The sequence below is a fragment of the Musca vetustissima genome, unplaced genomic scaffold (assembly GCF_032173495.1).
Source record: "Musca vetustissima isolate MV318-11 ecotype Yass unplaced genomic scaffold, APGP_CSIRO_Mvet_v1 utg808, whole genome shotgun sequence".
Classification (NCBI taxonomy): domain Eukaryota; kingdom Metazoa; phylum Arthropoda; class Insecta; order Diptera; family Muscidae; genus Musca; species Musca vetustissima.
Window position 1 is genome coordinate 96,340 of NW_026875817.1, and position 13,244 is coordinate 109,583.

At 38.6% G+C, this 13,244-nt stretch overlaps 1 protein-coding gene across 1 annotated transcript in view; it reads right to left on the reverse strand.

The window, feature by feature from the left end:
• LOC133338324 (tetratricopeptide repeat protein 21B-like) overlaps positions 1-12,692 on the reverse strand; it is a 37,502-nt gene extending 24,810 nt beyond the window's left edge. Inside the window, exons 1-3 of the mRNA XM_061546500.1 lie at positions 10,602-12,692; positions 10,393-10,534; positions 10,092-10,338 (exon numbers count right to left, since the gene is read on the reverse strand). Coding sequence (XP_061402484.1) covers positions 10,092-10,338; positions 10,393-10,534; positions 10,602-12,689 — 2,477 coding nt within the window. The 5' untranslated portion in view covers positions 12,690-12,692. The remainder of the gene's footprint in view (positions 1-10,091; positions 10,339-10,392; positions 10,535-10,601) is intronic.
• Between the last annotated feature and the right edge of the window lie 552 nt (positions 12,693-13,244).

A 13,244-nucleotide genomic window follows, 5' to 3' on the forward strand; every position in this document is an offset into this window, starting at 1 on the left:
TACCGACTGTATTAGAACGGAGCCTTGTTGATACCTGGGCGCCTCAACAAGTGTTTCAGGCTTAGTTGCCAAGTCCTTGCCATGGTAAGAGGCTATGCCATGGTCGACCTCAAATCCTCACATACAGCACTTTTTTATGGAGCCAATTTTTAAACTTTCTGAATATATCCATACAGGGTGCTTTGTTATTTTGCCCTTAAATTCTACAATGTTGTTTAGGCATTCATAAAAAACAGATGGCACTTTGAGCTTCTTCTTGGCGGATAATATATTTTTACATCCTCATCTATAATAGATGAATTTGTGGAAAGAAAGATAGGCAACAGTCGATTCAGGATATCAATATATTTTTCCTCTAATGGTGGTAGTCAGGATTCGATAAAAAGAATTTCTATCGGCGTTGTCCCATAAGCAAAAATACTGGATCCTATGCAGCCACGATAAATTGCTTTTATATATTTTAACGAGGAATTTGGACTATTTAAATCATAGTAAAATTTGCTTAAAATTAGCGTCCTTGCTGGATAAGTATTTGATTATGTTAGTTGTTTGGATGACAATAATGTTTTTTGCAGATATAAAGAAAAGACGACTTTGACAATGATATATTTGCTCCCGAAAATTTACACCAAATTGTAATTTCCAAGATTATTTTTGAAAATGTATCCTTTGTGATATTGTTATATGTTTTTTGACTCTATATGTACACATCATCTGTATAAATGCAGTTATAAAGTTTATCATACTTGTTAATTATAAGACTTATTTTATTGAAGGCTATTTGAAAAAGGATTACTGAAAGGGGCGATCCTTGTGGTATGCACTTTTTAAAGTAAATCTCTGTGTGAGATAGTTATTAATTTTAAACCGAAAGGTTCGATCGGTAAAAATAATTTAATAAAGTTTAACATCCTGGATCCACGGCACCACGATGTCAATGTATCATGAATGACGATCAAAAAAAAGGACCTTTTCGAAATCTGTTGCAAGTATAGATGTGTGGTTTTTGGCTGAAAGTGTTTTTGTAGCATAGAAATCTATATGGAGTAAGGTGTCATCACATCCTTGTTTTGCCTTAAAAGCCACTTGGTTAGCTGTTATAAAATGTTGTCTATTTACTGAAACTCCAGTAAAAGAGAGCGAAAAGACAGACCTAGTTTGACAGTTCTACGCTGATAAATTAGTGAATGTTACTGTTTTTCCAATATAATGTACAGACGGACATTGTTCGCCCCTGAAATATGAAATAATTACTTAGTTCTTCATATAAAAAATTCTGAGCGAACAATGAGAAAATTTGTCGAAAAAAATGCACTTTAAAAAACGAAAAAATTATTAAAATTATTCCGAAAAATTAAAATTGATAAGTGAAAATTAAAAATCTGATTGTTTTTATACATTTAGGTGACAGTTACTTTCTTTACTAAATTCAATACACATTTCTTTTCATTCGGCTTTAAGTAGCGTATAAAAAGAAACAAATTTGAGACAAACCAAAATAAAAATAATCATGTTTTTTGATATGTGACAGTTCATTGCGAACATGTACAAATGTATCAAAAACAACTATATTTTTAGACAAAATGAAAAACATGAACGAAAAAGTAATTATTTATTTATTTATTCATTCAGTAATAAGGAAGCCTTCACGGCCAATGTTATATTACAAGTTCAATATACGCCTAAGAATAATTCAATATTAATATTAAATTCAAAATGTATACATTTATACAGAAGAAGTAATGATCCAAATACGCACTGATCCCCACCATAAAAAGTAAACGAAAATAATATTCAAACTAAAAACTAAGAAGGTCATGCCAGTAATAGATTCTTAAAAATTTGACCTAACTTAGTTAAGAAAACGCATCAATTTCAGGCGGAAAACATTATTGGAGTGCGAAAAAATCCTCAAGTCATAAGGTAAGCTGTTCCAAATCCGAGCTATACGCACACCAAACGACCTAGCGTATACAGATCGAAAAATGCGTGGTATAAAAATTTTAAGGGTTTCTAGTGGATCTAGAAAAAACAAAGAACGAACGCAAAAGAGTAGGCATATCAGTCTTCACAGCTTTGTGGAACAATATTAAATTGCGATATTTGACAAAGTTTTTAAACGAGCAGCCAAGAAAAATGTTTACATGACTTGATATATGATTCCTACTGGGAACACTGTAAACAAATCGTACAATAGTATACACTACACGCCTTAGCTTAAGGGTGCAATTGCCAACAGTGCCTGAAACAACCTCTAAACCATATGCAACTTGCGACAACAGAAGCGAGCGAGCTAAGATAGTTTTGACACGAAGGGGCAAGAACATATTAGTCGAACGTATTCTGCGCAGAATACCCCAAACTTTCCTACAACGACGTCGATATGAGACTTAAATGCTAACCTATTATCTAATATAATACCAAGGCTTTTATGTTTATCAACAAATTCTATTTGAGCACTACCTAGGAAGATGTTCAAATCAACTGATGAACGGTTGTTAGGGCAAAATAACATTGCCTTAGTTTTCGAAGCATTCACATTTAAAGAATTTAAAGAGGTCCAGTTCAAAAAACGTTCTAAGCTAGTGTTAAAAGAACTCTCTAAAATATCTATACTCTAGTACCTAAATAGTACCTGAAAACAACAAGAATACATCATCCGCAAAGAGAAATGTGGCACATGAGCGAGGGCTAAACATACCAAGGGCTAAAAATAGACAAGACAAATAATAGGGCCCCAGAACTGATCATTGTGGAACTCCAGAAAACAACTCTATGAAATTAGATTTTTCACCATTTAAAGCAACAAATTGCGATCGTCCAATTAAATATGAATAAATAAATCTGCAAGCAGACCTAGAAATACCATATTCACTGTTTAGTTTGCCAACCATTGTTTTATAACAAATACAGTCAAAAGCCTTAGACATATCTAGAGAAATCATGACATTAATCTTATTAGAGTTAATATTCATGCGTATAGAATCAGTAAGATGCAGAAGCAAGGATGATGTGTTATGTCCCTGGCGGAAAGCATATTGAGAATGAAATATCCTAGGAGTTGTGAATTCGAGCAACTGTTTCTTAATTACATGCTCAACAACCTTAGACAATGAAGGAAGGATAGAAATTGGACGAAGATCTTCAGGCCCATGAATGATTTTGGACTTGGCTATAGGTACTACACGCGCCGTTTTCCAAAGTTTGGGGAAGGTAGATGACATTAAAATATAGTTATCCAAATCAAGTATGAACAATCCAACCAACGGAAAATTTGCTTAATGAAATTAATAGGAATTCCATCAATCCCGACAGACTTAGATTTGACCTTAAAAAGAGCCTCTAACAATTCGGGTTCATCAATTGAACGAAAAGAATGGGAACCGCCAGTATTAATAATTTCATCGAAATCAAAAGGTTCATAACTCCTATAGTTAGGACTGACAAAAGATTCATTAATGACATTTACATCTTCGCAGATAGAAATATTTGCACTATTTGTACAGCCAGATGCTTTAAGAACTCTCCACAAACCAGTGGAATCTAACCCAGCAAATAGTTTTACGAAATGCACCCTTTTCTCTTTGCGTATAACACTTTTTGCCTTGTTACGAAGCCTGCAGTAAGAATTCCAATTTTCAGAAGTTTGGTCAGATAGATACACAGAATATGCCAGGTCCCTGAGTGATCTATAAAAAGCAACTCTCCTAGATGTCATCCAAGGGTCAATGGTATAAGAAGTTCTTCTTCTAACCAGAGGAACGAAATTAAAAAGGCATAGATTCTAACTATAGTCAGGAGAAAGAGAATTTATTTTTCTATTTAGAACAATATGCGCCTCATTAAGTTCAAAAGTTGGTTTAAAACAAGAACAAAAAGTTTGAAGAAATAAACTCTGGTGACATGAATTTAGAATGGTTTAGATAAACTAGAATTCTTAGCGAAAAGGCTGTAAATGTTGTCTTTTTAAACAAAGAGCTATTTTGAACTGAGTGTGTTAAAAAATCTTAATGGAAAACTTTTCTCAGTAATGTTTTGTGCAAGCAAAACATTGTACAACAAATCGGAACGTTCATAATGTTGTCATACATATAGTAAACACGTCTATCGCTATGTTGTCTTATTTTAAAATACTGTTACGTTCTTGGACTTCACTTATTCCCGTGTAGACGTTGTTTTATTTCCCGATACAGTTCGTACCAAATAAAAAGCGGGTTCGTTCTGATTACGATTATTACAATGATTTTATTCACACAACTTTACTTTGCACTTTACTTTACTCGACGGTTTCAATTCGCGATCTGATTCACAACTGACTCACTGCCTTTCCATTTCCCCTATTTATATGTGCCTTGCTTGTAGCTACAGAAGTTTCTAGACGATCTGGTAACACCTAGATCACGAACAATCTACCAATGCAACAAACACACATACAAACTTACATTGAGTAAACAATAACAACAACACATACAAACTTACATTGAGTAAACAATAACAACAACACATATACAGGTGAGGGGGTAACAAAGAAAGAGGAATTAAGCGATCATCAATGATGACGTTTAACAAGAATTGTACGTCAACAAAAAAATAGACAATGAAAGAGAAAATGGAAGGATGTAGAAAAATCTATACAGTAGTTGTTGTTGTGAAGTTATTCAAATAAACTGCGTAGTAGAAATTTACGTTACAATTCAAATTCTTAAATTAACGGAATTCATCTAAAGCAACTTAAATCTAAATTTATATTCGTAACATTGCCCCCCGCTTAAGCCTGTTCGTCCCGAATAGGCACAGTTCCCGTTCCGTAGGGGGCCAGCCGCTCCAAATGTACAACTTTCATCTTCGACCTGGGACTGTCACTCCTCTGGATGCGATAAACGACGTCATTTATTTTCGTGACAATTTTGTAGGGTCCTTCCCAGTGCGTTTGCAATTTGGGGCAAAGTCCTTTCTTTCGTTGTGGGTTGAACAATAGTACCAGTTGCCCTTCTTGAAACCCATCGGTATTTGCCGCTCGATCGTACCTTGCCTTCATGCGGTTGCTAACCATTTTTATTCGATGGCGAACTGCATCGTGGACTTTACTAAAAGAGTTTTGACTGTCTTCATCTTGGTTTACATCGTCGTTTGGGGTAGCACCGAATATCAAATCGCCAGGTAGCTTTAATTCATTTCCGAACAGAACTTTGGCTGGAGTCCGGGATGTGGAATCATGAATGGCCGATCTATATGCCAGTAAAAACTTTGGAATATGCTCATCCCAGTCTCGTTGGCCACTGTCCACCACTTTCCGTAGATGTTCTTCCAGGGTGCGATTAAATCTTTCCACCATGCCATCTGATTGTGGTTGTAGGGGCGTCGTTCTGGTTTTCTTGATTCCGTAGGAGTCACACATTTCCTTGAAGATCGCTGATTCAAAATTCCTACCTTGATCGGAATGAACCTCAGATGGAACACCATAGCGACAAATCCAATTTTTGCTGAACACATCCACAATTGTCCTGGCTTCTTGATTTGGGATAGCATAAACCTCTGGCCATTTACTGAAGTAATCCATGACCACTAAGACATACCGGTTCCCAGAGTCGCTTGTGGGGAACGGTCCAGCTACATCCATTGCGATTCTTTCAAAAGGGGCTCCTGAATTATACTGCTGCATGTAGCCTCGACTCTTCCGTGCTGGACCTTTAGCTCTTATGCACCTTTCACAATTGGCGATCCAGTCGGCAATGGATTTTTGACAGTCCTCACTTTCCCATTTGCGATATAGGCAACCCTATTAGAAGTAGACTGTAGAATCTCTGCTTTGGAGAGCAGATATTCTCTTTGCACTCAGCCTTTGAGCAGTGGCTGTATTCTACCTTGCATGGCCGACGAGACAGGTCATCAGCATTACCGTGTTTTCCGCCTTCTCTGTGCTCGATTCTGAAGTCATAACTCTGGAGCCTCCAACGGGCTAGTTAACCTTCCGGATTTTTGGAGAGCAGCGTGGTCGGTCCTCAGCAGGAAATGCTGGCCATATAGGTATTTGTGGAAGTGTTTAACGCTCTCAAGGACAGCAAGCAGCTCTCTCCTCGTCACACAGTAATTCCGCTCAGGTTTCGACAATGTCCGGCTGTAGTACCCGATGACTTTTTCCTGTCCGTCGATTTCCTGGGAAAGGACGCCACCGATACCGCACGCACTTGCGTCTGTGTCCAGAGCAAACTTGCCACCAGGTATAGGGTACGCCAAAATGGGGGCTCTACATAGCATGTCTTTGAGCTTTCTGAATGCCTCTTCTTGGTCGTTGCCCCACTGAAACCTCTGGCCTTTTTGCGTCAAGCGGTGTAGACAGGCGGCGATGTTGGCAAAATTTGGGACAAATCGACGGTAGTATGTGCAGAGACCCAGAAAGCTTCGCAGCTCATGGAGATTTCGGGGCTGCGGCCAATCTCTGACGGCTTGAATTTTCTCCTTATCCGTCGATATGCCCTCCGGCGTCACGTGGTGCCCCAGGAACTTCACCTCTCGTTGGAAGAGACTGCACTTCTTTGGGTTCAGCTTGAGGCCTGAAGACGAAAGCTGCTGTAGAACATCCTTTAAGTTCTTGATGTGTTCGTCGAAGTTGCGTCCCATGACTATGATGTCATCCAGGTATATGAGGCACGACTTCCACTGCAGCCCTTTTAACACACGCTCCATCAGCCTTTCAAATGTAGCCGGGGCGTTGCAGAGTCCGAATGGCATGACATTGAACTGCCAGAGACCCCCATTTACGCCAAACGCTGTTTTCTCCTTATCTTTCTCGGCGATCTCTACTTGCCAGTACCCACTCTGCAGGTCGAGGGTGGAGAACCATGACGTCCCGGCTAATGTGTCCAATGTGTCGTCGATTCTTGGGAGCGGATAGCTGTCTTTCTTGGTGACATCATTCAACTTTCGGTAGTCCACACAAAATCGGGTGCTTCCGTCTTTCTTCTTGACCAAGACCACTGGGGAGCACCATGGACTTGACGATGGTTCTATTACACCACTTTTTCCATTTCACTTATCAGCTTCTGGACCTCGTCCCTTTTTGCCAGGGGAACACTTCTTGGAGGCTGTTTAATGGGTCTCGCGTCTGCTGTATTGATTTCATGCTTCACCACTGATGTTCTTCCTTGGTGCTCTTTTGTCAACGCAAAGGTAGAGGCATATTTCCATAATAGCTGCTTAGCCTTGTTCCTCTCGGAAGGTGATAATTGGTGTGTCCACTCTTTTATGTAGCCGTCGAGGTGCTTCTTCTCCATGGCTGCTGGCTTTTCGGTGCTAGTTTCCAAATTAATTACAGCTTCAGCTGGTGTGCATTGTCCAACATCGGAAAATTGGTAAATCTGCTCTTGCTTGTTTGATAGGTTCAAAACTCTAACAGGAATCAATCCGTCCTTGTTGCTTTTCACCAGGGCATTCGCTATTAGGATGTTACTGTTTGTGTTTTCTGCTGGTTCCACCACCCACAACTTCTCGGCTCCACAATCTCCATTCATTGGTACCCATATTATTGCTTCGGCGCAGGGCGGTATTATCTCTGGATGGTCCGTAGTCAGACGTCTAATGGGTGTACTTTCATCGTAGCCCACGTTTAACGGAATTTCGACGTCAGACCAGGTCATTACACGTTCTTTCATATCCAGATTGATACCAAAGGCAATCATAAAATCTGCGCCTATTATCACTTCGTCTACGATATCGGCAACTATAAACTCGTAATTCACCGATTTATTGGCAATAGTTAGTCTCAGGGTAATCTTGCCGTGTACTGCCGCGGGCTCCCCCGTTGCTGTGCGCAGTCTGACTCCATTAAGTTGCGTTATTTTTCCCTTTACCAGATCTGATCTTATGATGGACTTTGATGCGCCAGTATCTAACTTCAGAACTCGCTTGTCACCATTGATGTACCCAGTTGTTGTTAGGTTGTGACTTTTCTGTTGTACTATTGCTATGGAGATTGTGGGGCCATCGTCGATGGGAGCCAGTTCATGCCCCACAGGACTGGCTCGATTTAGTTTAACGGTGGCTCCTTGCTGGACTGTTGATCCATTCTTCTACCATCTTTCGTTGGAGGTGGTGACAGCGACCTAGATCGTTTGCGCTTAACTCTGCATTCGCGCGCAATATGACCTGCTTTATCGCAGTTGAAGCACCTAATCCTGGGCTTAGTCATCCCTACTAACTTTGTTTCTTCGATTACCTGCCTCATGGCGTCCTTGATCGAGTTAACGAGAGATTTGGGTTCGCAACCTTCGGTCTCCAGTTGGCGAATCTTGTGGGTCTGGGGCTTAACAATTATTCTGGCCGTCTCTTGGGCTAGGGCAAACGACACGGTTTCAGCAAATGACGCTTTTGGTGACGCATATGTTGCACATTTAATCTCAGGGTCACGTATGCCATTCACAAAAGTTTCGATTTTCATACGGTCCAGCAATGGGTGATTCTCTCCTGGATACGCCATTAGCACCAAACGTTCCACCTCAGCTGCAAAGTCTTGTAACGTCTCGTTTGCCCTCTGTACTTTTCCCCTTAGTTCCATAAGGTAGATGTTTTGTTTATGTTCGCCACCGTACTTACGTTCCAGTGCAGCAATAACATCTTCATAGTTATTCCTAGAAGCGACAGGAATACTCTGTATAACATCAGCAGCACTGTCCTTCAATGCCAGAAGTAATGCAACCGTTTTGTCGCTGTCGTTCCACGAATTTCTAGAAGCCACTGTCTCGAATTGTAACTTGAAAACATTGAATGACGTAGAGCCGTCGAATACAGGAGGTTTGATTTTTAGTGTGTTATCAGGAACTCGCACCGGGCCACCTTTAATTTCCAGCTCCGTCATTTTCTTCTCCAGATTCGTAACCCTGTGGTCGTGGACCAGAAATTTCTCATCCACAGACAGAATCTTCTCGTCAACCGACTGCACTTTCTTATCCAACTCTTTAATTTGGACCTCCACGGTTTCCACTCTCCTTCCAATAACTTCTGTAATGTTCTCGAGTTTCTCGTTCATTATTCTCGAATTTTCATCTAACTTTCTGGAATTCTCTTCGAACATTCGTCTCGTGTTTTCTTCTGACTTTCTGGAATTTTCTTCGAACCTTCTGAAATTTTCCTCAAACATTTTGGCCAGCATTTCTCTGAAATCGTCACCCTTGGCAGCTACTGACGAGACTTCCCCACCGTTGGATTCGCCCATTTCCGATAAATCCACTTCATCCTTACTGTCAAACTCATATGTATCGATGTTCATACCACGGCGCTCGAACTCATCCAACAGACGTTTTTGTAGCTCAGCCTTGTTGCCAGTAGAGGACAATTCCAATTTATTGAGCTCCTTCTTTAAGTCTTCCACTCGTAGGTCCTTAAATTTCATCGTAGTATTATCGTAATCTCACTTCCGACACCAATTGTTACGTTCTTGGACTTCACTTATTCCCGTGTAGACGTTGTTTTATTTCCCGATACAGTTCGTACCAAATAAAACGCGGGTTCGTTCTGATTACGATTATTACAATGATTTTATTCACACAACTTTACTTTGCACTTTACTTTACTCGACGGTTTCAATTCGCGATCTGATTCACAACTGACTCACTGCCTTTCCATTTCCCCTATTTATATGTGCCTTGCTTGTAGCTACAGAAGTTTCTAGACGATCTGGTAACACCTAGATCACGAACAATCTACCAATGCAACAAACACACATACAAACTTACATTGAGTAAACAATAACAACAACACATACAAACTTACATTGAGTAAACAATAACAACAACACATATACAGGTGAGGGGGTAACAAAGAAAGAGGAATTAAGCGATCATCAATGATGACGTTTAACAAGAATTGTACGTCAACAAAAAAATAGACAATGAAAGAGAAAATGGAAGGATGTAGAAAAATCTATACAGTAGTTGTTGTTGTGAAGTTATTCAAATAAACTGCGTAGTAGAAATTTACGTTACAATTCAAATTCTTAAATTAACGGAATTCATCTAAAGCAACTTAAATCTAAATTTATATTCGTAACGATACTTTTAATTCAAAATATCACTACATAAATATATTACACTTACATTTGAATCGAATCATCAGGTTCCTCTAATATAACACGGGCATCCTCATATTTTTTTAGTTTCAGGAAAAGTTCGGCCAAGTCCAAACTCAAGTTATGATGCGTTTTGATGACATGTTGATAAAATGATATGGCTTTTGCGTATTGATGACTCTTTATATAAGCACGACCCAATTTATTGGCTAAATTTGAATCTTGTGGGTTCAATTCGTATGCCCTCTGGTATGCGTTGATTGCTAAAACCGGTTCTATGCGAAAACCTAAGATTAAAATTTGTTCCTATTTTAATTATTACATTTTACCTTGAATTGACATATATGCCTGTCCTAAAATCAAATAACTCTGGGCCTCAGGACATGACTCAACCAATTGCTTAAAACATCTTGCAAATGCTACTCGATCCTTGCGATTATGTAAATGAATATTCGCCAGATGTGTTTTGGCCTTGAAAAGATTATAAACATATATTTATCTATATAGAATCGAGAAGTCTGCCTTTATATATAACCACCTGTATAAAATAAGATTGTCCGGGTTGTATTGCCGATAGCAACTCTATGGCTTTGTCCACATTAGCATTTTGCAACATGAATTCTGCGTGTGCGATAACTAGACGTCCTTCCTCCGTAGTATTATTGAACTCCTCCATAGCAAATTGCAATAATCGTTCACTCTCGTATACACCTTGAGCATCTCCTATATCCTTATATGTACCAATGAGTTCCAAATACAAAGTTACTCTATCTGCCACAGTGAAGTTATTGTGTGTTCCTTGATGGGGTTTCCCCCCAGATGAACTTGATTCATTTCCCAAAATATGTATGGCAGACATAAAACTCTTTTGGGCTTCTGAATACTGTTGTTGTTGTCTGTGGGCAATACCTAAGAGAAGATAATATTTCGGATCTTCGCGTACAGCAAAATTAAAAGACAGTGCCATCTCCAGATATTGTAACGCCTTTATGTACTGTTGGTTTTGTATTTGAACTTGTGCTAGAAGCAAGTAGGCATCCGTGTATGTTGAATCAATATCATTGACAATTCGTTGCAATAAGGAACATGCCAGATGGGGTTCACTGCACATAAAATGCACTTTTGCACGTACAAAAATTGCATTGATATGAGCAGGACAATATTTAAGAATGAGTTCCAAAATCGAAATGCAATGTTTTAATGTTATATGTACCGTGTCCTGCATTAGGTTTAATCCTTGTTTAATATTCATTTGTAAAGGTGAGTGACGTAAAAATTCCGATGTAATTTCAAGTAGAAACTCAGGATCTAATTTCAGAAGATATTCGGGTCCGAATAATTCGCCTTCTAAATTACGCATGTGCTTCTCTGTGGCATTCGTAAGAATTTGTATTGCGTCATCACTTTTTTTAGCAACTTTTGCCTGCAGCAGTGCCAACAACGGATGTTCTTCGCCTGCCATTTTGTCACACAAATAATCAATCTGCTGAAGAACTTGCTCCGAACGTCCATTTTCCATAATTTGACACAATGTCAAGCCGCACAAGGCATTAAAATTGTTGGTTTCAATTTTAGTTGCTGAACGATAGCAAATAGCAGCTTCATTGTTGTTTCCAAGAAGCATTCTTTGATAGCCCAGTTCGACTATGCTTTCGGTATAGGTAGGGTTTGCTTGTATTATTTTGTCTATAAAACGGAGGGTCAGTGTAATCATATCTGTATTTCGCGAACATATACGCACAACAAGTTTACAAATATTCAGTATGAGCTTCATATTTCCTAACTCTACTCGTTCGGTAGCAACCAAAAGTTGTTGAATAGTAGAAATTCCTCCTTTTAGGTTACCATCGCGTACTATAAGAATGCAGGCCTTAATTTGTAGAGCAGTTATGTTTGTAGGCTCCAAATTGATTATCCGAAGAGCTGTTTCATACGCTTGATCCCATTTCAATGCAGCAATTTGGGTCTCCATTTTTACAATTAGCGGTATATTCAGTTGGGGATATCTGATTGAAAGCCGTATAAGGCAATTAATGGCATTTTCAAATTGACCACGAAGTTGGAAACATCGGACCAATGCCAGAGTAGCGTCAATGTTGTTTACATGTGATAAAATATTCTCTAATCTCTGTATAATATTACCATCTACATCTACTTTTGTCTGATATATATTAATCCATGCGTGAAGAATTATACAATATTCGTGATTGCTTTCTATTTTTAGTGCTTTGTTTATGTAAGTTCGGGCTTCATTAAAACATTTTGCAAAGAAAAGGAACAAACTGGCGTTGTAAAAAGCCATTGCGCCGGCTGTATTAAAGTCCTCATTGAGTCGCTGTTCCAAACTTTGTATAGCTTCATTATCAACTGCGCTGCAACGATTGTGTGCATACAATAATGCTAAAATAGCAGCAATACCAAATTCCGCATCACTTTTGAGTGGATTTAATTCCCGTATACCTTCTTGCATTCTATGGCCTAATACTAAGGACATTCCGTTATACAGTCGGAAAGCGTAATGGTTCGGATACTTTGATAAACCATCCAACGCCGTTTTTTGCATGGTATGGAAAAGTCCCGAGCGACCGTAGTATAGTAAGAGACTCTCAAAATCTTGAACATCCATTATAATAACTTTTTTTTTATTATTTAATTTATATTAATCGTTTAAATGACAAAACTGACAACTTTTTATTCTTTAATATATTTTACGTATTGTGGAGCATATTTGGTTACGTAGGAGCCGACGAATTCGCAGTATATTTCCAGTTGAAAGTTGTTTTTCGAAACGAACTCCAGAGCCCCCTGAAAAATATAATTATTATACAATTACAAATATAAATGAATTCAAATTATTTTTCAATAACGAGAATCTAGCAAAAAAAAAATAATATAACACAATCATAAATATTAAAACATAACAAGTTTACGTGCATTTAAATTAGCTATGCCATATTAATTTTATGTTCAGATTTCCTGTTAATTAGAAGATACAATATGGTCTTAAGTGTCATATTTGTATGACATCGAACAAAATGAGAGCTATATGTTAATTTGCTCCTATAATCTGGTGGTTTTACATTTATCGGGATCGGGATCGTTGTTGAAAGTTTCTGTCTCTCAGTGGTAAATTGTGAATTGTGTTGGAAAACATTACCACAGGTAGGAACAAAAAAGTACG